The 26,926-nt window shown below is 40.9% G+C and overlaps 1 protein-coding gene across 8 annotated transcripts; it reads left to right on the top strand.

The window, feature by feature from the left end:
• The first annotated feature begins 332 nt into the window (after nucleotides 1-332).
• ST3GAL5 (ST3 beta-galactoside alpha-2,3-sialyltransferase 5) lies at nucleotides 333-25,806 on the top strand. Of its 8 annotated transcripts, none has more exons than XM_027699910.1 (7): nucleotides 333-351; nucleotides 13,318-13,429; nucleotides 15,130-15,244; nucleotides 17,446-17,789; nucleotides 19,167-19,353; nucleotides 21,955-22,113; nucleotides 23,293-25,806. In XM_027699910.1, the coding sequence occupies exons 2-7, from the start codon at nucleotides 13,320-13,322 to the stop codon at nucleotides 23,554-23,556; spliced, it is 1,179 nt and encodes a 392-aa protein (XP_027555711.1). In that variant the 5' UTR covers nucleotides 333-351; nucleotides 13,318-13,319; the 3' UTR covers nucleotides 23,557-25,806. The 8 variants fall into 8 exon arrangements, with proteins under 8 accessions (XP_027555711.1, XP_027555715.1, XP_027555713.1 ...); XM_027699914.1 differs by having other exon boundaries at nucleotides 13,318-13,439; XM_027699912.1 differs by lacking the exon at nucleotides 333-351 and adding an exon at nucleotides 982-1,063 and having other exon boundaries at nucleotides 13,318-13,439.
• Nucleotides 25,807-26,926: the final 1,120 nt, after the last annotated feature.

The raw sequence follows: 26,926 nt of genomic DNA, 5'->3' as shown, positions 1-26,926 counted from the left end.
TGTCTAAGAGCAAGCATTTCCCCTGCTCTCTGCCGACAAGGACCCTGCAGTGTGTTATGCACTATAATACCAGCCCTAATATTACCAGCTCCTGATGTCTGGAATCACTGATTGTTTTGCATCAACCATCTGGGTTAGGGAGCAGTTTGTAGATACCACGGCAATAAGCCAGATATTTTTAAAAAAATAATAAAAATTTCCTAGGTAGCACAGTCTGCAATGACTTAACCCGTGCTCTTGCTTCATCAGCTCTCCCCCAAACCCGGCACCCAGGCGTCCTCGCTCTGCTCCAGTGGTTTTCCAGCTCTTTTATTTCGTGGTTTAACTTGTGACTTCCATGCCCACGGTCAGGTGGGTTTACAAGGTCGCTTCCCCTCTTTTTCAAGACGAGCAGCTGCTTATATAAGTCTACCACTAAATCTTTTTTTTTTTTTTTTCTTTTCACACACGCTGTGGCGAGCCTGGTCAGGAAAACAATAGTTCCCCAAAACGGCTGCGGAGAGGCCTGAAATCCCTCACGCACCCGAGCTGCTGGGGGTATCCGGCACGATAAAAACAGCTACAACGCGGTGATTTCTTTTTTATTTTATTTTTTTGGGGGGGGGTGGTACCCACCTCGTTTCTCCACAGGGGGTGAGTGCGCGCGGCGAGGGGATGAGGAGGGGGGCAGCGGGGCGCGGGTCCCTTGTGGAAAAAAAATCCACAAACCAAACCAAACCAAACAAACCCCAGAAACAAACAAACAAACCCCAGAAAAAAAAGCAAACAAACCCCAGAAAAAAAACAAACAAACCCAAGACTTATTCAGGGAAAGAAGGGCACACGAAACTAGCGTTCTTCGGGGAACACCCCCGGCACTGAGGGGTCTGCGGGGGGGGGGGGGGGGGGGGGTTCCGCCCCCTCAGCGCGGGCGGCTCGGCTCCCATTGGCCGCGCGCCGCCACGTGCCGCACCGCCCCCCCACTCCCCCCCTCCGCCCCCGCCCCCGCCCGCGCGCCGGCCCCGCTACCTGCGGCGGGGCCGCCCCGCGCCCATGAGGAGACGCCGGCCCGGGCACGGCGCAGGTACCGAGCGGCTGCCGGGATGGGGGGCACCGGGAAGCGGGGAGAGAACGGGAGGGGGGGTGGGAGGGGGTGGTCAGTGCAGGGAGAGGCCCGGCGCGGGGCCTGCAGTCCGCGGTATGTGCCTCTTCCCCCCCAACCCCACCAGCGCCGGAGCTGCCGCCGGGGAAGGCACCGGCGCGCCCGGGCCGGGGGAGGGGGAGCTGCGAGTGCTCGGGGCGGATGGGCGATGGGAACCGCGTTTGTCTTGAGGGTGGGAGAGGATGTAGCGGCGGCGGCTGTCTTCGGGTGTTGCCTCCGGATTAGAATTTATAGGCTTCTGCCTGTCTGCGGGATGCGATAGGCTTTTTGTGGGTGATTTTCTGTCTTCATGCTTGGAGTGATGTGAATCCAAACCAGATACGGCTTCTGCTGTTGCTGCCAAAACCTTTTTATTTGCTTCAGCACTGCTCACGAAAAACACTTTTGTTTGGTTTTCTTCCCTTTTTTTTCTTCTATTTTTTTCTTCTTTTTTTTGCGTGTGTGCTGAGCTTTGCTTATTTATTTATTTATTTATTTTCATTTATTTTATTTTTCATTTCATTTATTTCATTTATTTTATTTTTTTCATTAGGTAAGATCAAAGTACGAGGGTCATGGAGGAGGGATGTTTGTTTTGCCGCTCTCTTTAGTTATGGAAATGAATAGGAAATGAATCATGAAATTACTGGATATAAACAGCTCTCCCTGTGGAAAATGGCTGGCTTTGTCTCTTTCTGGGGAAAAAAAGGTAGATTAAGGTGCGTGTTTCTTGTTTTTCCTAAAGAAAACTTGTAGAGGATGTTCTTTATGTCTCTAAAGTGGATAGGTGTTTTTAAACGCAGCTTACGATCAGACTGTCCAGACTGTTTGGGAGGGGTGTTTTCCCTGCAGACTGTTATTCCATCTGCTGCAGCGAGGTTACTATCTCCCTTCTAGTTCACACAGCAGGAAATCTTGAGCTGTCTCCCAAGCCCTCTGCTAGCCAGACTGAGGGAACATCTTAAAAGGTCAAAATGCAGCTGGAGAGTTAGCGCATGAAAGCATTTTGGTGCAATTTCTGCTTCCTCTGGGCTGATGAGAAATGAGCTCATCCCACCTCTGGTTTCCTGGAACTTCTTTGCGTTTAGCATTCTCCCATCCGTGGAGTTTCATTAAATTGGCCAAGTGATCGACCGGCAGTTAGGGCCAGGATGTAGGAAGACAAAATGCGGTAGTAGAAACTTCCTTTTATTGAGGAGAACAGGCTAAAACTGTTCAGTTTCGTTTGCTTTGCGTACTTCAGTTTAGGTGATGGATGTCAAATGTGCCAAGACTGCTGTGAAGTTGGAATACTTGGAGGGCAGGTTGTTTTGTTTAGATAAGAGAACCTGGAAAACTTAAGTAGCTCTTGAGTTTTGGTAAAGGCTAATGTACTGAATAAGATCCAGACAGTGCTTCAAACTTGTCATGGCATAATTTTCAGGCTACAAGTGAGTCTGAATGAAACCTGCTCAAATATAACAGATTAAAGCATCTTTAGCAGGTGCATCCAGAGCTCCAAAACCACCCAGCTCTAATTCGGACATGAGTCTTCCCTGTTACAGGCAGCTCTCATAAGGTTATTCTTAATTTATTATGGACTTCCTTAAAACTTGTGTAGTCTGTTATTTTCCATTACTCCTATGGGAGGGCTATTCCTTTGCTACTCAGGAATCTTTTGCTCCTAGTCCCTATTTATTTATGTCCGCTTTTTCCTGTGTGCTAACATTGTGCTTTTGTTTGAATTGTTTGCTTTTAGCTTTGTTTACATGTTTGGTGTATCTAAGGACAAACTCTCAACCTGTTTTTGTAAAGCTGGACAAGCGAAACTCTCTGTTCTCCTTGGGAGAAGCTCTTCCTTCACCCATCCCATCAGCACTCTGCTACCTGTTAGGTTCTGAAGTCTTGGATTCAGAAGTTAAGCATTAAAATTGGTTCCAGCAATGTTCTTTGCTGTATTGTAGTTTCCCTTCTAGCCTTTTCTTCACAGGAGGCTTTTGGCATCTCCTCTTTTGCTTCTGTCGGCTCAAGTGTGATTTTATCATGATCTCTTGGAGTGTTGTTAGATGATACTCTGGTAAAAATGCTGCTGTACTCTTAGCATTGTTCCATAATTACCAGTTGTTCAGTGCTATTCTGCTGCATAATTCAGATGTAATATGAAACATCTTGGCTGTGTTGAAAAAGACGTTTCCTTAGCCCGGTAAAGATTAATGCCATGCCCTGTCTTTTCCGACCATTTCTTTTAGGAAAGATTTATTCCTCAAACTTCCCATCTAAGGGGAAGGACCTAATTTGTTTTGGCTTCTTTGCAGGGGCTCAGAAATATCTTCTGCTTGTGAGTCCTGAGCTTGCCCAGCTGGTGGGGGGTGATGTGCTGATACAGTGGGCTCTTTTCCTCCCTTCCTGGCTGTGTGGCTCTTCCCCAGAGTGCTGGAGTGGTGCAGTGCTTCCTCAGCTCTGTGGGGAGAAGGATGTGAAAGGAGCACGTGAGATGTGCACAGGAGGAGTTTCTGAGAAGCAGCTGCCTGCTGTTACACTGCAGTTCATTCACCGTGTGTGTTTGGCTTCAGCAGATCCTGAGGAGTGGCTGACATCAGGTTCTGAACATCCAGAGCAGGCAGGCCACTGTTTCTTACACAAGTAGCATGGAAGGGAAAACTGGGATTTGCTGCAGAAGAAAAAGGAACGAGGGGGGCTAAGAAGCTTCCCTTGTAAGAGATAAACTTATCTTTTTGATATCACACTGTTCACAACAGCAATGCTTTAACTCACCTGTTTCTTCCTGCTTGGCTGTGACACTTGACTTTCTGTAGCTTACTTGGGAATCAGAAGAATTCCAAATCCAGGTACTGGTTTCATCTGTCACAAAGCATCAGCAGCCCTCTTAAGTGTTGAAGCACATCTTGTTGATGTTTCTGGTGTTTATTTATTACATTTTTTTGCTGTTCCTCACTTCAGGGCACCTGAAAGAGGTTTCACAGAAAACTCTGGAAAACTTGATAGAGAAGAAGGTGCCAAGCCAGAAGTGAAATTAAGAGAGTATCCCTGTTTTGAACACTGAATAGTCATTTAGAACCTCATTAAGAGTTCTTTTCTTGTAACATTATTTTAGTAGGCACTATTAATGTCCAAAAAGCTTCCTGTGAATGCTGCTGAAAAGAAGTGATGGCGTTTCACTCTATCTCCAGTTAAGCTGATAATTGGTCTGGATTTGAGCTGGAACCATTTTTTGGTGTGTGTTCTATCTGGATGACCCAAGACTAAGAGCAAGTTGTAGCCTAGTTATGTGTTTCCTTCCTGAAGGAAAAGACTGGGCAAATAGACACAATTACATAAGGTTGTTAATGATTTCATGAGTTGGTGGTTGATATGGAAGAGGGTGTAGGAATGAGCCATTAAACAATTAGAACAAAACACAAGTAGAGTGTCTTAAGGCAAGGGAAAAATATTATGATGCCTCTGGGGCACTGTTGTTGCTTGCTGCTATTCATGACTGTAGGCAAAATAATTTTCACCTGTCATCCTGTTGGTGCCTTTGAGAATGTCTGTCAGCTGCTCTGAAATTGTCATTTGCTCCTTATTTCACTTTTTGCCATTTGTGTCCACACACATGGGTGCAGTAATAAATTCGTATTTTCTGAGGAGGAAGATCTTGACCAAATGAACTGTAGATTGTACAGATGACATAGGTGTTTACTTTTTATTGTCTGATTAAAAAGCCTTTCTGTTCAAAGTTCATTTACTAAGACACATTGATTACACTGGTGCATAATGTCCCACTGTAGGTGCTTATAACCATATCATAGGCTAAAGAGTTTTTTGCCATCAAGGATGTATGCTTCAGTTAACCTAAACAACCAACTCTGTTCATTAGAACAGGTATCTTGTCAAATGCTTTTTTCATTCAATAGTAGTAGGCACTAAGCAAATAATATTCAAGGAAAATTTTTGAACTATCTAAATATGTTAGAATACCAACTTAACTGTAGGATTTATATTGTTGTAGATGAATAAATAATCGACAGAAGTGTCTAATTTTTAACTTTAGCTTCACTTGTTTTCTTTGGTGAGAATTTGTCAGTCCCTAATGTGCAACAGCTCCCTGGCTTTTATCTCTTTTATGTCTTGGGATAGGAATTGGTAGGACGGTGATCAGAAGATTATTTGAGGATAAATATCCAACAGTGAATACATTGCTATAGCTTATAACACAAGAGTCTCTCATGCTTTAGCATGGTTCTGATAAGTCTCCCTCAAATCATTAATATCACTGGAATTTTTCCTCATGCTTGTGGTTTTGAAGGTTTTTTGTCATGTACCATTGAACAAAAGTCCTGTAAGAAGATATTTTAAGGTTTATTGTGTTACAGAAAGCGATTTCTCCATCGGAAACGGTTCCTTTGGGATAACTTGTCTGTCCTCTTCTCTCCCTACTTTTCCTGAATATTTTGTCGCTATGGGCAAATGGAGCCATCCAGATAAAAGGTTTTTTACTTTTCTTGTATAGATTTTGATTCCAATTTCAACATCTGTGCAGCTTGTTAGCTTTCCTGATCTGTTAAATCTGTGTTTAAATTTCGGCTTTAAAATTTGGATTAATTTCTGCACAAGTCATTGGAAAGTTAACCTCATGAAGTTCAGTCAAGGTCCTGGACCTGGTCAGGGCAATCCAAAGCACAAATATAGACTGAGCAAAGAGTGAATCAAGAGCAGGCCTGAGGAGAAGGACTTGGGGGTACTGGTAGATGAGAAGCTTGACGTGAGCTGGCTTTGACAGCCCAGAAACCAACCGTGTTCTGGGCTGTATCAAAAGCAGTGTGGGCAGCAGGTCGAGGGAGGAGATTTTTGTCCCTCTACTCTGCTCTGATGAGAGACCCTGTCTGGAGTGCTGCCTCCAGCTCTGGGGTCCTCAGTGCAGGAAGGATGAGGATCTGCTGGAGTGAGTCTGGAGGAGGTCACAGAGAAGTTCAGAGAGCTGGAGAACCTCTTTTATGGAGAAAGGCTGAGAAGGCTGGGGTTGTTCAGCCTGGAGAAGAGAAGGCTCCGGGGAGAACTTAGAGCACCTTCCAGTACCAAAAAGGGCTACAAGAAAGCTGGAGAGGGACTTTTGACAAGGTTCAGTAGTGCCAGGACAAGTGGGAATGGCTTCAAACTGACAGAGGGCAGGTTTAGATTAGATATTGGGAAGAAATTCTTTTCTATGAGCGTAGTAAAGCACTGGCACAGGTTGCCAAATACACTGTGGATGCCTCATTCCTGGAAGTGTTGAAGGTCAGGTGGGGTGAGGCTTTGAGCAACCTAGTGTAGTGGAAGGTGTCCCTGCCCATGGCAGGGGGGTGGAACTGGCTAATATTTAAGCTCCCTTCCAACCTAGAATATTCTTTGAAAGTGAGGCAATCCTTCACTATATTGCAGTTTCTGGAATGCCTTTTGCTAGAGGATGATCATATGTTTTTTTCAGATTGATTGGGGTTTTTTAATAACAAATTCTCTAAGTCAGAAGATAGTATGTTTCCAAATTTTTTTTGTATTTAAGAAATACTCTGGTTTGGGTGGATAAAAATAATTGCAGTTGTAAGGCAACAGCTTGACTGTACAACACTTGTGACTGCAGAGTCCTTTGTATATAAATGGGGTGCACAACTAACTCTCCTAAGCTTCAGCTCTTTTATTCTTTGTATTACCATTCTCCCCTGCCCCCAAATATTATTGGGATGAAGCTTGATCTGCTATTGGTTTTAAAAAAACAAAATTGTTTATCATGTTTTATGTAAACAGATAAAGGTTATTTGCAAAATTTATTTCATTATGGCTTATTGTTTCCAGTGAAAGGATGATGAAGTCTGAAAGCATGGGAAGGGTTTGAAGGCATTTGATAAGGAGGCTTGGGAGGGAGAGTCCTGGAGGAGGAACACCCTGAGGGACTTGTGGGCCACCTTTGCCAGAGCCAGTAAGCTGGTAAGGAGCTCAGAAGAGCACAGGAAATAGTGAAAACCACAGAGGAGCTGCAGACAGAAAACATTATGCACCTGACTCCAGCTCCTGCACTGCTTGTCACCTCACCAAAAGAGTAGTGACAGGCTCCATGTAAGTCTGGGAAAAATAAGGGAAATTGAGGCAAGGAGGGGAGAAGGAGGAGTGTTTGGCTTAAGTTTAGCTTGTGAAAGGAAAGGAAACCCTCATGTGTTAGGTTGTTTTCTTTTTCTCAATATTAGGATTAATGGTTAGCAGTTGTATTCGTTGACAAAAAAATTACATTACTTTGAAATTCCCCGAATCAAGACTGGTTTGCCCAGTAAAGAGAGCTGAATGGATTTTGGGTGGTTGTGGGAACGGGGAGAGATTTATACTGATTTCTGAATCTGTTTTGAAATGACTGTCTTAAGAACAGAAGATCAAGAAATTAAAGTTTTTGTATTCTTAGGTATCTGCCTGCAAGAGGCTCTGCTGTTCATCTGGTTTTGAAGCATAAACTACAAAAGCTACCACTTAATTAGCCACTACTAATTTTTTAATGTCTTGATCTCTGTGGGTTAAGATCTCTGTTTTGATCTTATAGGTTTTGATCTCTGTGGGTTTCAGTACTGCAGAGGCAAACAAAATTAATCCTAACTGTAAATTTTACCAAACTATTTTTCATGTTTTTACATAAATAAATAAATTTCTACTTAAAATACTGTATCAATTTTGGAAGCCTTAATGAAAATTATTATCTTATCTATTTGGTCGATAATGAGAAGGGATTGAAATGTGTTACTTTTCATGGGCCCAACTCTTGCAGGTAATCACAGACACTGTGTTGTAGTTGTCAGTTAGGTTTTTGTCATCTTTTTTCTCCAAATGTGTCCCAGGAAACAATCTGAAATTGCGTTTAAGTTTTCTTAATTTTTTTCTTCTAACTTCTTCCTTGCATAAAGTTTTGCCGTATACCTGAGGTGGTTTTTTTGGTTGTTGCTGGTTTTAAAAGCCACAGAACAAGAAGGTCATGCAGAGTTCATTGCTGAATAATGTCCCATCTCAATGAAGAGTACCTTGCTCCAGTTAATTCCATGTGAAAACACCTTCTCTACCTTTTAACTTCGCCTTTCTTTTTTGAAACAAGTGTTGCTCAAAACCAAGTAGCTTTCATCTTATCACTTACTGGTTGTGGAGTTTTGTTTCTTAGGTAACTTATGTGTATCTGATTTAGAGGAGAAGGCATGAAAGGAGCCAGGTGGGTTTCAGGTATTTTTGCATTAGTTTTACCTTCTGTTCCAATGGCTGCTCGAGCCCCATCATTTGTGATTAGTAATTCCATTATATAAGGGTGACTTTCAAGTTTCATTTACTTTGAGCTTTGCACTGTAGCCTCTTGATCTCTTTACGTGAAGCTCAAAGGCTGCATTGTGCAGCAAGACCTTGATATCGACTGACTTGTAAAGCTGGGTGTTTCTATGCTTGTGGTTGTACTGTGGGAAGGGAAAGTTAACTTGTATTTTCAATTCTTAGGAGCTTCAGGTGTCGTCTGAGATGATGTTGTGCTGGATGCTGTACAACTCTAGAACAGATGGTATCTCTTGCCCACAAAGCCTGGAGTTGCCCCACATAAAAAGCCATCCCAAAGGCTTAAATTAATTACTTCTGAAATACTCCCAAGTGTGGAAATTTTGTCTACTTAAGAATAACAATGAGACAGAAGTAAATTATGGTGAAAAGAAGAACACAAAAAACTTTGGAGTATATTCTACTGATGGATAATTTATCCTTTGAAGCAGCTTTGCACAGAGCACTTAAGTTCAGTAGATGAAAAGCAAATTTAAATCCCTTGAGTTCTCACTAGTTACACCACAATGAGTAGCTATAGAAACGTCAGTGCAAAATGTGATTGTAACACAGCAGTACTACGAGCCATCTTTTGTATGCAGATTGAGATATTTGCATTTGTGGCTCTCAAAACAACTGTAGCAGGGCCCCTTTCTGGGATAGTGCAGTGGCGTTTGTATGCAACAGCTCTTTGATGCTCTTGGTATCTTAACTGCCCTGGTTCTCTCTGCAAACTCACAGATTTATTTTTTTTTTTAAACTCAGGAAGACTGTGGGAAAGGTGCATTCTAAGGTGCTTGTTACTGCTACCTTGCTCCTTTGAGCACTCTTACACCATTCTAGCCAGTGGAAGGGGCTTATTGACTTCAATAAGACTGCAGGATCCAACCCTGAGTAATTTAAAAAAAAAAGCAGTGTTGGATAGATGCATTTTGACTTGATATATGTATGTGTCTGTCTATATATATCGATCTGTTTGAGAAAGGAATCATCTGTAGTGAGCAGAACTGACAGAAGAATGTTGCTGTGGAAATGAAAACTGAAATTATATCAGTTATATAAACAATATAAAAAATAAAAAAAAAGTTGTGCATACTAAGAGTTGGACTTGGAAAGGGTGTGCTGAGGTGATTAATTAAATTGTCTGTTTTCTTGGTTTTTTCTTCCACATCCAGGATGAGCGAAGCAACTGTTTGAGGACAACTGGAGTTTATTTTGCTCAGAGGCAGGGAAGACTTTTTGATAGCACTACCTTATTGTAGTTTTGCATTCCTGTTTGATTCCCTTCTGTCTTCATCACTTTCCACCTCTTCAGTTCCTTCCTCATATTTCAGATCTCTTGCAGCCTTCCCTTTGTTTTGAAAGGCTTCATGAGAAGTATGATTCAAAGTGTGGTGTTTGCAGGGCACTCTTGTTGATTTATACTGCAGAGGAGGTTGGCTGTGTCCTTCCTTGCTGCAGGATGATTCCAGGAGTGTGTTAGTGCAGTTAGGCTGTGAGGAAGTTTTACATGCATGCATTGAGCAGCCTTTCACATGCAGGTCTTTCTGTCACATTACAAGAGAACCTGGGTCCTAGAATAGGAAAGACTAATTGGCAAAAAAGTATAAACCTGCTTTGAACAATGTTAAGGCAGTGAGACTTTAATTTTGCCCTTAGAATTTAAGCTGTAAAATGTTACGGATTTGATTCAAAGTGCTGGAAAATGTGTTTTTAACCTGGAGCGTGTTCCCTCAGAAATGTTACTGGTACCGTGGCCAGACCTCACAGTGTCACGTTGCTGGTAGCAGGATCCTGTGGTACCTGGTCTGACTAATTCTTTTGTGCAGAATCCGTTCTGATGTAGGTTCATATGGACTATGATCAAGTTACCTTTTTATGTTTACCCAAGAATTATGACCTGCATAGTTCTCTAGTGAAGAACAGTCAAGGTTCACTTCTAGGTGAAGCTTGTTTCCTGCTTTTTCATTTTAAAAAAAAGTAAGGTTCCATTTTATCCTTCTCCCCAGCTGTGTTTGTGGAGATGCGTGGAACTGACAGATATAATTGCTGCCTTGTTTTACGCTGTTGCTACCGTCAGCCATCCGTGTCGGTGAGAGATCCCCTTCCCTTTCCCAAACAGTGCTGGGTGCTGCCTGTTGGTGCTGGTGTGAGACAGTCTCCTCTGAGGTGATCTGATGGAGTGTATTCTCTGTAGTATGTGGAGTGATCGTGGAGCTTCCTCATGGTCTGCAGGCCTTGTTCACGCTCTCCTCCCCAGCTCTGCAGCGTCCTCTGATCACCTCTTGTTTGGTGTGATCATGCTTACAGGCTCCATGAGCTGGGGCTGCTCCCTGTGCATGCTGGCAACATGATCCCTATGGATACCTGGCATCTCAAGGTGTGTTGGTGTGAAAGTACCAGGTCCCGTAGTATGAAGTTGCTGGATGAGGGCTGCTGAGCTGGCTTGTCTGTGTAGTGTGGCAGGAAGAACATGTGTCATACGTGGAATAAAAGGTGATTGTACAAGTCCTGCTGGATTGGCACTGAACATCTCGAGGTAGAACAGTTCAACTTGGTGATTCATAAGGTATAGTCCTTGTAACAAATTTTGTTGATGCCTTTACTCATATGGATGTGACTGATTTGCTGCAAATCTTAGTTGAGAGCAAACTGGGCTTGTGATGTGGATGACTGGGGTGGTGGTGTCAACACCCAGTTTTGCTCTTCAGTGCAGTTTTTATTCAGTGGTGTAGATGCAGCCAATTGAGATGAGGTACTGTTCTGAGAAAAAGAGAAGCTTTTAAGGCTTGATAGCTTCCCTGTGACCTGCTGACTTGTGTCTTTGACAGGTTGTGTGGGAGACAGGAGCTGTATTTGATTTCCAGCTTAATTGCTAGAATTCTAGGGGATTGTGGGATGTCATCCCTTAGGCTTCAGTTTACCCTGTTCCTAGACAAGCATAATGCTACTGACTTCAGTTTGTACAGTGCTTTCAGCTCTGCTAAAAGGGGCTGTTTCAGATATTGCAGCTTTGTGACAAAGGCCTGCAAATGGATGTGAGAGCTCAGAGAGCCTGTGCAATTAGTAAATACAGCTAGGTGAGTAATTTGAGGTTCTTAGCAATGCCTGTGTCTGAGGTAAGTGGTAAGGGATGAGGTTTCCTGCTGTCAAAAACCATTAGGCTTTTTTTGCCTTGCTCTGTTTTGTGGGTTATTATCACCTGCATGTCACCTTGAAAGCATCACTTGATGTCTGCTCTTCAGAAGACTTCAGATGCTGTTATTGATCTTTATCTCTGCTTGTCCCACCCTGTCTCACAGTGGTTTGTGTTACTTGACCTTCTGCTGTGCTTACCAAATTTATTACTGAGAAATGATGCATGACTGTGCAAAGAGACTTAGTTCTGAATTAGATACCCTTGAAATTTCAGTGGCCTGGATTTGAGTTCTGGAGGGGATGCTTCTGTTTCCTCAGCTCCTTCATCCTGGTGTTTAAGAACATCAGTTGTTCGTCCAAACAAAGTGTTTGTAGAGGCTGTTTCAAGTGGGTCATATCACTCTATGAAATAAAAAGAGATGGAAAAGAGAATGTGGAAGATCATCCCTGAGAATAGCTCAGTTTGTTTTAGCATGGTGCTAATAACAGCAAGGTTGTGGGTTTGATCCCCCTCTAGGCCATTCACTTAAGAGCTGGACTTGATGATCCTTATGGGTCCCTTCCAACTCAGAATATTCTGTGAACTGGGATCCCTAAATGAAAGCCTTCCCTTAGCCTTGCTTTTTTTTTTTTAATAGTTTTTGTGACAGAGCTCTTGGCAGGAGACCTGAAGAGGAGAACACCTTTGCAGCAGAGAGGGGCAAGCACCGAGATCAAAGGGAACGAGGAGGGCTGAAATCCTCCACTATGGAGGAGCAGGTTGCACCCTTCTATGGTTGGCTCATCAAAGGGAGTGCTGCCAAGGGTGGGTAGGAAACACCCTTACCCATATCCCTTCTCCTTTCAGGGGAAAACCAGCAGACTCATAGGGGTAGGCTTAGCACAGTGTTTCCTTGTTTGCTCACATCTTTGGTTGATGGCAGCAGCCTGTGAGAAGTTGATGTGCCAGCCTGCATTTTCCTTTCCAAAATCAGAATTGGAGTGTGCTGATAGAAATTCGTGGGAGCTTACACAAGGTAAGCAGCGAGATTGCTTCTTGCCAGCTAATGATCAGTGACCTGCCCATCTGTGAGGGAGCACCGTGCACTCCTTGATTTGTTGGAGGGGAGCTGCTGCTGTGCATAGAAACTACCCTTGTGCTGGCAGCCTTCTGCTCCTGCCGTGTGCCAGGCAAAACCTTCTCCACACCCTCTTCAGTACTTGCTGTTAAAGTTGCTGGCTGTGTTGTTGGGGCTGCTGAAGAGGTCAGTATTAGATTCAGAGCAATGATGATGAGTCAGGTTTGCTGAACCTTGGGGAAACCAGGGAGTTGATTTGAAATGTGGGCTCCAGGTTTGAGGATGGCTTGTACAGGTTCTGCATGCTGTGAGCATCCTTGAAGCCTGCAGGGTAGTGTAGTGTAGGGATTTGATTTTAATTCAGGGATCCTAAATACCCTGAGCATATTGTATAGGTTATTTTTTTTCCCTGTCTGGAGTGTGTTTGACCAGATCAAACAAAAGTGTTTGACAGTAATTGATGTAATTACAATTATTAGACTTCAGGCTTATGATGAAGAATGCAAAGATCAATACCTGGCAGAATTTTCAGAGTCATGTTCTGGTGGTGCAGCTGAAATGAGTGTGTTCTTGATCATGAGGAGGTCGGGAACAATTCAGTATTCCTGATACCATAACTAAGGATCACAGTCTTTGGAAAACAAAGTTGTCAGTCTTTGGACATCCTATCAACTTTTTTCAATTCAGCAAAAGTTACGATAATTTTTTTTTTTACAGCAATGCTGAGTGACACTAACGCTGTGAACCTGAAAAGTGATCATTCACCTCCTGTGCAATGGTATAAGGTGGCTGCACATGAAGATGAGAAGGCCAAGCTGGTTTTTAAAAGGTACTTCCAAGTAAGTGTCATTGTCACAGCAACATAGGGGTCAGTTGTTCTTCTCGTAGCCTGGACAGTTACAAAAAGGATGCGGAAATGAAGGCATGAGGTTGCCACAGGCACTGGGTGGAGGGTTGGGCACACAGCTTTCCCTGGGGCACTGAAAACCCTTTGAAGAACCTGGGCTCACTCCTTGTAATACCTGTATGCCCAAGCCAAAGTGAGATCCTAGTACTTTGCTCAGGGGCATTTCCAGTTCTTTTTTTGTATCCAGGAAAGTTCCAGTGTCAAGGCTTTGAAGGCCAGCAGATGCTGAGTGGGCATTTTGGGGAGGTGTTTCCTCATAGTTATTTTGTTTATGAAGACTTCTGAAATGCTGCATCAAAAATCTTACTCCTTTGTTTATAACTTGACATCAAATTATATTTAATAAATCCGTGCTCATGTACATCCAGAAACATATTTTACACCAAAAAAGTTCACTAGTCTGATGCCACATTAATTTTTAGGTCTTAGAGCTTAAAAAACCCAAAGCCAAGTGGTTATATCCACAGGTGTTTTGTGCACCTGAATGGTGCAGCCCCAGCTGAATCTGGGGATACTTGATAAACTTCTGTGGGTGAAAACCAGCCTCATTCATCTGCTGTGAATCCTCTGCTTTCTGATTTCCAAGGGAAACGTGCTAATGAAGGTTTTAGGCCACCTGTCAGTGCAAGATTTAATTTGTTTAAATGAGATGTGAGAACGGTGCTGCTTTTCCAGTGGTCACCTTGTTTGTAGCCTGTACTGCAAACTGACTGCCAGGATTGCATCTCTTAGTTCATATTTAAAAAAAAAAAAAAAAAATCTGGATTAAATTCATCTGAAAGAGTTTCAAGAAGCACTGGACACTTAGTAAGTTGTATATTTTGTAAAGATGTTTAAACAAACATCTGGTCCTTAGGAGACCATGGGAAGTGAAAATCAATTATAAAGCTCAAACTACATACTTGAGCAACAACCAGAACTCTAACCAAATAATGATGCAATTTTTTTACAGATTAGTTTAGACGTGAAATGAGTTAAGCAACTATTTTGACATCAGCAGTGAGTGGTGTACCTTAGGAATGAGAAATCAATAGATCAAAAATACAGATAGTCTATGTTATTCAAGTTTAAAGTTTGTTACTTTTTTTTTTCTTTCTTCTGTATATTTTGGGGGTGTAAATAACCAAGTTAGGCTTCTCAGTATAAACCTGAATGTCTAAATTCTGCGTTGTGGCCTGCCAGTGAGTTGGAAGTTTTGTTTCAGTGGTTGCCATTGGCCCAAAATCGTGCAATTTGAAGTTCCATTCTTCTTTTCAACTTGCATGAAAATACATAATCTAAGATAGAGTTGCCCTTTACGGAAGAAAACAATAGTCGCTCTTTGTTTCTTTTTGTGAGGAGAGCTGTTTGACTCATCAGAGCATTTCAAGTATATAATGCAGGCAACATGTTCCTTATCAAAGCATCTACACATGTGCATACTTTCCTGCAGATAGCTCTGAAGAGTTCTGAAAGATTTGGAGTGAACAAAGCAATAGGTTTTTTTGGTTTGATTTCAAATGCAAGTGTTCACCTGTCCTAAATTTGCTTAAATATATTGATTTAATGGTTGATTGAACGCTGGAAAAAAAGATTATTTTTTGTTCCTCTCTCCTACGCCTCACCCTCCTGTTTGTTTTTAGATTTCTTGTACTCTTTGTGGTCGGAGGGTGCTTCCTTTATATCCTCAAATTATGTTTTGACCCTGAAGAATGTGACAGAACAAAAATGCCGTATGCGGACCTCGATCGTGTAAGGGTCGGTATTTTTTGGCTTGCTTTTTTTTTCACTTGGAGTAAAAAAAAGATTATTAATTGACAGTGTAAGAGTTATAGGGCTCTACAACAAAGAACTAGAATGCTGACATTATCCTGTGAGGGAAAATATATTATGCTTCATTTGATGCCATAGAACTTCTGGGTTTTGTTCTTGTGGAATGACAACAGAAGTGCATAGAGAAACTGGATTTTTAGGGGTAAAATGATGTAACTGTGACTTTAACATTTGAGATGGACATGTCAGTCCTGCTATTGTGTCAGTGCAGATGACACTGACGATCAGAAAATTGGTGCAAATGTAAAGTAACGTATCAAAAAAACTCCACACAACAACAACCCAAACCCAACACATTAAACCAAAATTTTTTTTTTTTTACCGAAGCCATCTACCTGGTCTGCTTTGACTCGTAGTTGGTCAGATGTTTTTGGAATCACAGGGCAAATGTGCAGGAGGGTGCAGCTGTTATTTAATTTATACATTTAAGGTAGCAGCTATGTACTTTATGTACAGTTTTGCATGTGCCTTTTAAGCCAGTGTAACAGACACCACTAAAGCCTTTGCTACTTAACCTCTTTTCACTTTATAACAGAACTTACCTGGCTTAGAGCTGTTACATTTCTGGCTTTGAATATCTCAATGCTAAGACACAACTTACAGCAGAGGCCTTGATTTAAGGCAGTCTTAACATTACTGCAAGTGCATCTTCCCCCATCTCCCACCATCTTGTGCATGTATTTCCCCTTCTGAGCCTCTTTGCCTCCCCTTTTCCTCTCATTTGACTAATTTGTTTTTTTCAGTAACATGTTCTTGATTCTGAAGAGCAAACACCTTAAGCCAAGCAAACCTAAAGACTGCATGGGCTGTGCTTATTGCTGTCTCATGATTCATTTTGTTTGTGTTAGGTGGAGGATGAAGAAAGAGGATTGCTCTGGTCTAGTTAGGTAGTAGCTGATTACAAACTGTTTGGGGCAGTTGCCATGTGAGTGGCATTAATTTTTACTGATAAGTGTCAGCCTTAAAAATGAGACTCTTCCAAATATACACTGAGTCCTGCCAACAAAGTACAGCAACACAAAGTTGCTCAGTTGTGCTTTGCCCAGTGTAGTGTTAATGCCCGAACTTGCAGAAAAGTGCTGCGTGATAGAGGCAGTTCTGTAGATTAATCTTGGGTGAAAAGAAAAAGAAGTGAAAAAGAGCAGCACAACTTCCCTCCCTGGGCGCCCAGATAAACACTTCCTGTTCCTTAACAGTACAGGAGAACTAAATTAGCACTGGACTTGAATCTTTAGACTCTGACCCCGGTGTTTGCTCATGTTCCTTTTAATTACGGTGGAGGAAAAGCACACAGAGCTTATTAGGGAAGAGAACATGAAAACAGGATTTTATTTAATGGATAAAAGTAATACCTTTTCTCTTTTTCTTCTTCCTCACATCAGATACTGGTTTGCCGTTACAGATTTTTAAAAACATAATGAGTACTGTTTTGTTTGTATTGTGAAATGGATCAATGTGTAGTTTCATCTGACAGTTTAATCTTTTTATGCTATATAGAAGTGTACTCTTTTATCTTAGTGGCTGGTCTTTGAGAGAAGACACAAAACACCCCACCTTGCATTCTTTGTAAAATCCTGTCTTAGTTGTTCACAATAGCATTTCAGCAATGCTTGTGAAATAAGTGTTGCTTCATTCTTATTGCTAAGCAAGTTCAACCTGCTGTTTCACAGCACTTTAACCCAGTGGATGTGTCTCTGGTAGAATCCTACCACAGGCAGAACTCAGGTCATGCCGTTGAGCAGTGGGGTAGAATTCTTCCTGCTGCTGAATTAGGCAGCTAGACATATGTTCTAGCTTTTTTTTTTTAATTTGTTGTTGTAAATAATAGTACAAATGTTCTCAAACAGCTCATTTTCACTTAGCAGTTCTACTAGCCTAATTTATCCTTTAAGAACCTCATATCTAGGCTCAAGTGATTGCGTGGAGAGGCATTCTTTTGCAGCTTTTCACCCTGCACTCGTTAGTATCTGCGTTTGAGTAAATGCTTTAAAATATGTTGTACTTCCACATTTAAACTTTTTTAATGAACCCCTGTGTTTGCTAAACTGCTGGTGGGTCGCTCTGAGAGGGTTTGTACATTCCTGCAGCTGGCTTTCCTGACTGAAGTTGTGTGTGTTTTGTTTTAGAGAGCACAGCAATATGCCAGCGCTGCATTGCAGGAGCAGTGCCGACCTTCTTACGCGAAGAAAGAAATGAGCAGGTTATTTGCAGAGAAATATAGCATGGACATATCTCCCTTTGTAAGGAAAAATGTAAATGAAGATGAAGCTTTATTTAAATATGCACCTCCATTTGGATTTCACAATTTTTTTGACAAGCTTAAAAATCTTCTTGAACTCTTACCTGAGCATGATTTACCAGAAGATTTGAAGTCAAAACACTGTAAGCGTTGTGTTGTTGTTGGCAGTGGTGGAATTCTTCATGGATCAGAGCTGGGTCACTTATTGAATCAGTTTGATATTGTTATAAGGTACATATTTTCCATTTAAGGATTTCTACTACTTCAACATTACTATATGAGCCAACTTTTTTTTCTTTTTAAGAGAAGAGTATCTCCAACATTTATGCAACTTGTAGGACTTTCTGAAAGTGCTTTTGATAAATTTACTTGTGACTTGATGGAATTTGAAGTCTTAGGAGCAAAATAAATTGTCATGTTCGCAAGCCAGGAATTCAGGGTAATTATTTGTGGACTTCAGATACAAAAAAACCCCCCATGGGCAGAAATGAGATAGAAAACAGTGAAATCATAGACAAGTAGACAATTAAGATTTTATCCATTCATATGTTTAAGCTTTCAGAGGACTCACCTGTGATTTTTTTTTCCCTTTGTCTAGTTGGGATCCTTATTTGAACGGTTTTTTTATAACCCCTATTTCAAACACATTAATTGATGTTTCATTATGCACTGGTGTTTGCTTATGCCTTTATAGCACACTTATCTTCCCTGATCTTTGCAAGGTCAGCACATGCTTTCTGTGATTGCCCATATTTTTTAATGTCTGGATTATGTGCTCTGTGCCTTCTAAACATGGCTCTTTGAACTCTCCTTCTTGTTTTTATTTATGTAAAGTCACAAGTAAATTTAATAGAAGCAGTTTCCCAGCTTGTTTTGCAAACTATGGCTTGCTCCTCTTATAAAGGGAAGATTTCATTGAGTCAGTAGCTCTTATACAAAGGTAAACAAACCTGTTAGCATGTGCAGGGGCAGAGAACTTGTATTAGCTGTTCTCTGAAAATTAGGGCTGGCAGTGTGAAGGTGTTGATACAGAAAAGTTTGCATGACTTACACTGTCCTGCAGAACTGATGGAGTAGGATGATGTTGCTCTTGTCAGCAGTGTGCCAGCATTTAAATTTTTGGTGAGCTGGAATGATGTAAACCCATAGGGTGTATTACGTTGCATTGTAGGGATAATTTGAATGCTTTTCTGTGTGGAATACTCATGTGAGTTTGTGTGTACGTGTGTATATATATATCTGAAAAGGATAACACAGACAATTTTCTGTGTGTTTTCTTCCTCTTTCTCTTTTAAGCCTCTTGAGTTGACACAAGTCAATAGTTGGGAACTTCTGCAATGCTGTTTTAAGTTACTTTTCTGTTCAATCTTTTCAAAGTTTTGCACTTGTGCCATTTAATGTAGAAATAGAATTGGCTTCCTCCCAAAGATAAGGGCAGGATGAGTGTGCGAGACGAACATAGAGGCTCTCAGAAAACACTGTACTGTGTTTTGTTAAAAATCTGTGGGCTAAGTAACAAGTTTTTGCTTAGTGTCTGATGTTTTAAATAGATTATAACCTGTGTTTATTAAATATAATTTATCACCATTGTGGATTTTTTTTTCTTAGGTTAAATGATGCACCAGTTCAAGGATACACAGATCACGTTGGTAACAAAACGACTATAAGGATGACTTACCCAGAAGGAGCCCCCCTTTCTGAACATGAGTATCCTCCTGCAAGCTTGTTTGTGGCTGTTTTGTTTAAAAGGGTTGATTTCAACTGGCTTCAAGCAATGTTGAAAAATGAAACCTTGGTATGTAACGTGACGGTCTTGTTTACCTGTATTTTTGTTTGTTTTCCCTTCCAGTGCTTAAGGAGCTGATTCATACATTAGTTCCTGTTTTATTGTGCTGAGGATCTTTTACATAACTTTGTGGGTTTTTTTTAGCTGTCTCCTAGTTACAGGTGGGCCAGCATTCACATTGAAGCCCCATGCTGACAGTAACACTTCTTTTTTCTGCAGATGTTGGTGGTTCGCACCAAGCTACGTGACAGACTGTTTACTAAAGTGTAATTCATCTCACATTAGGTTCAAGTGACTTGTTTAAGGCTGTAGAGCCCAAAATAAAAATGAGATTTCTGAATGCCAACTCATTTTTTTTAACAGCTAAAACCTGTACTGCTACAATGGGCATACGTGCAGTTAACATGTGATTGAACATTTGGCTGTAGTTCTAAAATGATGAGGTTGCTTATTTCTCAAACTGAATATTTAAGGAAGTGCAGAGATTCCTAAGGAACTGATAGAAAGGATTTCATATTTCCAAATTAACTTTGAATTGGTGGCTTCCACCTCTTTCAATTTGCAGGCAGATAATTTCTGCAAGTTGAAAACTGGTAGCTAGGTTTCTCTGACCACAGATTGAAAGCAAACGCTCTAAATTATTGAGAGAGATTTAGGAGAAAGCCTGCCAAGTTTTTTAACTGTTTGATCTATGCTAGTTTAGGAACTCCAAATTCCCTTCTTAATTCTGTGATTTTTTTACAATATGGGATCATGTGGAAGGTCTGTTTAATGTTGGCCATGGCTGTCTACTACTACTACTACTTCAGTCCAGGGAGTGTGTGCGAGGAATATTGCCTTGTTTTCAATAATCTGAACATATTTTGCAGAGAGGATATTTTCCTGAATCCATGAATTTGTGCAAATTGAAGAACTTCTGCTTCCTGATTTTTTTTTTTTAATTTATTTTTTTTTTTACTGGGGGCAAGACAGTGTTGGTCTGTGACCTTCCCTGCAGCAGTGTGGTAATTTTGATGACCAGCAGCTTTGTAACTTGAGTTGGATTCCTAACTTTCTTGTTTTACAAGGTGTCTGGCTATTTCATGTTTTAAGGTTTGGTCTTGAAGAATGACTAGTACAAGGCTGGCTTTCTGTGGAGGGGATTGAAAGAATGATTGCTTTTGGGCATCTGCAGCATCCTCTGTTAGTGAGTTACATGTTGGGAGTGTGTGCTTTTTGAAAAGAGTACCTGTACTTGTTTTGTGTGGCTTAGGAGCAGATTAGCTCATTCCCACATTTCTTCCTTGCTTTGCTGTTTTTGCTGATGCAGAGCCAGCATTTGATTTGGGAATGGGCATATTGGAGAGAGTCCACTGAAGAGCCATGATAATGGTTAAGGGACTGGAGCACCTCTACTGTGACTCACAGAGCTGGGACTGTTTAGCCTAGAGAAGGGAAGGCTCATAACATCTTGTTAAAGTACATAAATATCTGAGGGGAAAGTGTGAGGAGGATGGAGCCAGGCTCTTTTCACTGTTGTCTGGTGATAGGACAAGAGGCAGTGGGCACAAACTGAAACACTGGAAGGTTCCTCTGAACATCAGGAAACATTTTTTTTTTTTTTTAAACTTTTATTTTAACCTTAAGGAAGGTGACTGAGCACTGGCACAGGTCGTCCAAGGAGCTTGTGGAGTTGAATATCCATGGATATCTTTCTCAAAAGTCATCCAGATGCAGTCCTGAGCATCTGGCTCGGGGTGTCTGCTTGAGCCAGGGGGGTTGGACCACTTGATCTCCAACTTCAGTGGCTCTGTGATTTTGTGAACAGCAAATATACTTCTTTCAAATACTCAGCTTTCAGTTGGCTCAGCTTTCTGTGCAGGCACTGGTATTGTAGTAAACTGATTCAGATTACGGGTGGAAAGATAGGAACCATTACAACCTGTATTTGATCAGTTTAAGCTTCTGTTCCTTAAAGCCTGTTTAAAAAAATATAGGTCTATGTTGCATCTATATCAGTTTTGTCATTTGCTTAATGTTACCCATTTTATGGACTTGTAAAATGAGTGTGCTGTAGTATTTTTTTCTTCCATTAATGGGCATCTAATTGATTGCAGTGGCATGAGATCAGAATCTGGCTTTCTGAGTCCTGTGTAAATCCTCTTCTAAAGTGTTACATTTATCACTAGATGGATGCTGTCAAACAGCAGCTCTTCACTTCAAAGCCTGAGCCCAATTATTATAAATCCAGTGCTTTCTTCAGAATGCCTGGTTAATCTTTGTGGAAAACTGTGGTTCCCTTCCTCATTTCTTTAAATGCTGCTGCCTGCTCAGTTGTGCTGGGGAAGGCCCGAAGAACTTGGGGGTCCTGGTGGATATGTTGACTGATTAACACAAAGTGCAGCCAAATGTTCAGAATAAACAACTTTTCCCTCTGCTGTCCTCCCTGCAATTCCAAATACTTTGAAGTTTTTCCTCTTTTGGGTCAGTCACTTGAGCTGGTGTTTCTGAACCACCTTAGTCATAAACTGTTTCCTGAATTTTTCAGAGTCCCTAGTGAATTCTGTAACTTGTATTTGCTACTGAGTCTGTCTGAGTTTCCCTTTGAACTGTATTTTTTATTTCCTTTAGCCTCTGTGGGTGCGACTCTTCTTTTGGAGGGAGGTTGCTGAGAAAATTCCTTTTACATCAAAGCAGATTCGGATTCTAAATCCAGTCATTATCAAAGAGACAGCTTTGGACATTTTACAGTTCCCTGAGCCTGGATCAAAGTTCTGGGGTTGGGATAAGGTAAGAGGTTTCCTTTTACCAAAAGGAGACAGTAAAATGTAAGGTGAATAAAACAGTGCAGTTTCAGAGCTAGTCTCAACTAATGGGGAGATTATGTGCTCTCAAAAGGCTCCTGTATTTTCTTGTGCAAAATCGAAGTAAGATTTCAGCTCACCTTTTTAGATGAGGTATTATGCCTGTGCCTGCTGACATGAAATGACATTCAGATGCTGTGAGACATAAATTCACTCCAGCAGAGTGTGTTCACTCACACATATTTGTGACTGGTGTGAAATACTCAAAAGCACACATTTGATATATGTTAAGTGTGTTACAAACAGTGCCATTAAGGCAAGCCAGCCATCAGCTGTGGACAGATGTGTCTCCAGCTGCAGGGAAAGCAGAGAGAGCCTGAAAACCAGGCCAGTTTAAAGCAACCTTGCAGCTGTTGGAAATGCAGTGTGTGCAGAGTACTCAGTAGCAACTGATGGGCATATCCTCCCTCCATGTCCTTTGCTCCCTCAGTAGTGCAGAGTGATGAATTGCCTGGCTTAAATTTACACTGCGTTTTTGTTATTTTAATTATGTGGTGGAAGAATTGGTTGTCACTAGTTCTCTTGAACTATGTGGGAAGACATTTAATGTTGACGTTATTGCACGAATCTTTGAAGGATCTTCTTACATTTATTTATCAGAATAACATAACTTAGCAAGCTATGTATCTTAATTGTATTGTAGTATATTTGCCTTCTTCACGGGTCGTTCAGTGAAAAGTCGTATTCTGAAGAATACTGTTAGTTAGAGAACCTGTTGTTGCTCAAGACTGAAATAAGTGTAACTCAAGAAATGTCAAGGTTAACTGCATGTCAGGAGTTGTTTGAGTGTTTGGAGCGAGGGTTCACTTGCAGTTCAACTACGCAGTAAGAGGGCATCTTGTCTTTACAGAAAAAAAAATTTAGTGTTGACAGCCAAAAGGCAAATACCCAAGTTGTTATTGGTATTTTACCCTGGAGTATTTAGCTTTACTTGATCATTAAATTGATTTTTAGTTTTAGTTTTAACTGATTATTTGATTTCAGTTTTAAATGAGCAGAGGGAATAGACAAAGCCATTAAATTGTGTAAAATGTTTTATAAAAACTGTGTTTTTATAAACTATACGTTTGAATTGAACAAACTTCACTTTCCCCCCTTTTTTCAGAACGTACCTACAATCGGGGTCACAGCGGTTGTTCTGGCCACACATTTGTGTGATGAAGTTAGCATAGCAGGATTTGGATATGACCTGGACCAGCCCAGCACACCTTTGCACTATTACAACAACCTCTGCATGGCTGCCATGAACAGACAACCTATGCACAATGTGACAGGCGAAACAAAATTATTGCGACAGCTGATCAAAGAAAAAGTTGTCAAAGACCTCACTGGAGGGATACTTTGTGAATTCTGCAGCAAAGACAGCTAGTGACTGATGTGCAGCATGGACAGGACTTGTTAAATTTCCAGAGGTTCAGCTGGATAAACCATTTTTCAATCTTTAGTTCTTTAAAGTGCATATAAAATGGACGTGGAATCCCTACTGCCTTTTTTAATGTCACGTTCAGTTTGTTGGACTTGTAAATTAATTTCATCAGATTTTACTTTGCACATTTTTGTGAATAACTGTGTAAATACGACTTGGAGTTGAAAGAGATGTGTTTAAAGTATTTAAAATGTTTTAAGTTGAATAAAAGCAGATTTTTTGTTTTCAGATGTATATGGAACGCACATCGCTGGCCTGAATTGTCAAACAGCACCCGAGTGTTGTTTTCCACTGAACTCCTGTCTTTGTTGTTCCAGTCCTTGGTGTCTGACTCCTTTTCATGCATTCCATGAAAAGAAGGGCGTGTGCTTCTCAAGTCTTTCATTCCTTGAACTTGAGCATTGTGTTCCCCCCTCAAATATTTATATTCTTTTGGTTTTGTGCTAATAATTTTTTTGGTGTGAAGGAGAAATGCGGGAGTGGAGTTGATGGAAAAGGAATTGTTGTGGCAACAACCAAGTAGTGAGTACCTTGGTGTTCGTGATTGATATCAAAATCATTGATGTATTAATGTATTGGGTTAGAATCCTACCCCAGTAAAGGAGGGGCATTAATACAAAATCTGCCCCCCACCCCCTTTCTTTTTTTTTGAGTGAATTGAGAATTGCTGGTTCTATGAAACACCAGTTTGTAGGAATTATTTGGCAATAATAGAATCTATGACTAGATTACAATTTCCATTGGTTGATTTTATGATCTTTAAGTAATTAATTATAGATATCATCACCTTAATAGGTTGCAATGCTGATAACCCTTATGAACTCTAGTGTTGACTGTTTGATTGAAGGGGGAGGTAGAGTTGTTGGTCTTCTATGAACTTTTAAGTCAGCAATTGGGTGAGTGTGTATAAGTAAAGAAGAAAATCACTTTGAGAAAGCAGTATAATCTAGTAACAAGCTGGATAACTGCTGAAAACACAATATTTAAAAAGGAAAGAGAAGAAAGCTACAGATATATGTTCTTGTGAATGGAAATCAGTCCACTGCAAAGACACTGGGCTGCGCAGATCTGTAAGCAAGTTTTGGCATTCATTTTTATTTTGTAACTACTTGAGTATTAGATATGACTGTTTGCACTGACTAGTGTTGTTGCTTAATCTACTCTATGTGAAAGAGGCTTTCTATGGAAGTGAAAGCTTTTTAGCAAATCAATCAAAGGTTGGCCTAGAAACTTTATTCATAATCATGGACTCTTCATATGGTGAATATTCCCACTTTTCCTTTTGTTATGGGCAAAGATATGAATGTAGTTGTAGTTCTAAAGTTTCGAAATGCAAGATTAGGGAGGTTGTGTTCTGTTATTTTTATTCCACGAAGAGGAGATCTAATGAACAATGACGTTAGAATGCAGCAGACTGATTCTCACTGTTATTCTAAAAGGCGATGAAATGACATCAGATCATAAAGCATAACTCTGGAGAAAGTTGTGGACCTCATCTTTCATAAATCCCATGTACCTGCATGTCCTTGAAAGCCAGCTGTGGGTGGTGAGCAAATTTGAAAATCAGAAGTTTTTGTCACTGACACTGTCTGTGTTCTTAGCAATCATATTAATCCAGCCTCCTCTTCCATGAGAAACATTAATTTTTACACTAGCAATAAATTTCTAATCTATGTTTTTCCTGTAAGTGTAATATATTGTTTAATTTAAAAGTATTTCATATGTGAAGAGTTTTATACAAATATCCTTTTAGTTAATATATTAAAATGCAAATCAAAATTGAAATTATTTTCTCCTGGTATTTAAACTGGAAGCAAAACACCTTAATTTCATTTAGCATTAGTGAAAATTTGTAAGATTTCAGAACATGTGCATTGGGGGGATGTCCTGAATACACTTAAAGTATGTGTTTCTGAGCGCTTGGTCCCTCACCAGTTTGCTTTGTTCCGCAGCTTAAAAATAATCAGGTTTATCAATGTAAATGCCAGTAGCTTTTTGGAGATGCTGTATTTACTGTCACATTCTCAGATTGTGTTGATGTAGGATTAGATTGTTTTCCTATGAGTTTTATGGCTTGTGATAAAACCTTGTTCTCCATGGTTGTGTGTGCTGCTTTGAATGTGCCTGCGTGGACTTGACCCTCTGTGAAGTGGCAGCAAAAAGCAATAAACTGATGAAACCACTTTCTATTTATGTGTTTGTTGCTCAGTTTGCTATTTATTCTCTCTCCTTTATTAAGGACTTTACATGTCTTACTGGTGCAATTGAAAGTCTTGATGCAATGCCAGGCACTCATGGGGAGGTAGTAGCTGGTAACTCTTTCTAAGTTCATTTATACCTTTTTAATACCTGTCAGTGGAATTATCTGTCTGGTGCCTGGAAGGGAGAATCCATCTCAACACTGATTATACTGTAGGTTTCCAGGATTTTGAAGTTAATGTGGATGAGAGTATTTAAGACTGGGTTATAGCAGTGGCCTTAAATTCAAGGGTGTGTCTACCTCAATGGTGGAAACAGACTGCAGCTTCTGGTCTGTGCTTCAGCCTTGCTGGAGGTGAGGCAAGAACCAAAGCTCTGTGTATCTCTGATGCTTTGTCACAGATCTTATGCTTTGCACAGTCTGCATCATCCCTTGTAAATAAGCCTTAATGGTGTTTGGCTAAAAAGTCAGCAAGGAGTTAGGGAGCTGTGATAAAGCCATTGTGTTCCACATGGAATTCTTCTTTGTAACTCTGCTTTGGAGCTATCACAGTCATGGATGTGCCTCACCTGTTCTGATGCTGAATTTTTTCATGGTTTCTGTGCAGAAAGTTGCACGAGGAGACATAAAGAGCTGCTTGACTGTGGATTGGGGAAGTGCCAGAAGGGGTGGCTGCAATCTGTGACCAGTTGGCATCAGAACGGGGTGTTGAGCTTGTAGGGTCTGTTGAGATAAGGAGCTGAAGAGCAGTTCAGCCTCTCCAGCGAGTGGATGTGTGCTGATAGCTCCAGCTCTCGTGCTGCAGTTGGAACTCCAGCAGGAAATGGGAAGGCACCAGAGGAGGCAGCTGTGTAGTGTGAGTGTGACCTCTTTGCCTGTGCCAAGGGCACATGAAGGGAGAGCTTATGCACCTCTGTTAAGAACAGCTCAGATGCAGTGCTGTGTGCCAGCAGCAAGGTTTTATACAAATACTTGATCTTACCAACACCTGGATTTTGCCCTCTGAAGTTTCTGTTGCCTGGAAGGGCTCTTTTCTTTCCTAATATTAAACATACTTAAGGTGTTGGTATTCCACATAGCTCTTTTATTATTTAATAAATCAATCTGGGATAT

Source organism: Neopelma chrysocephalum, unplaced genomic scaffold (genome assembly GCF_003984885.1).
Source record: "Neopelma chrysocephalum unplaced genomic scaffold, ASM398488v2 Primary Assembly neopelma1_142, whole genome shotgun sequence".
In the NCBI taxonomy this organism is placed as follows: domain Eukaryota; kingdom Metazoa; phylum Chordata; class Aves; order Passeriformes; family Pipridae; genus Neopelma; species Neopelma chrysocephalum.
Note: the sequence above shows the minus strand (reverse complement) of the source record. Positions and strands in the feature narration are given on the sequence as shown.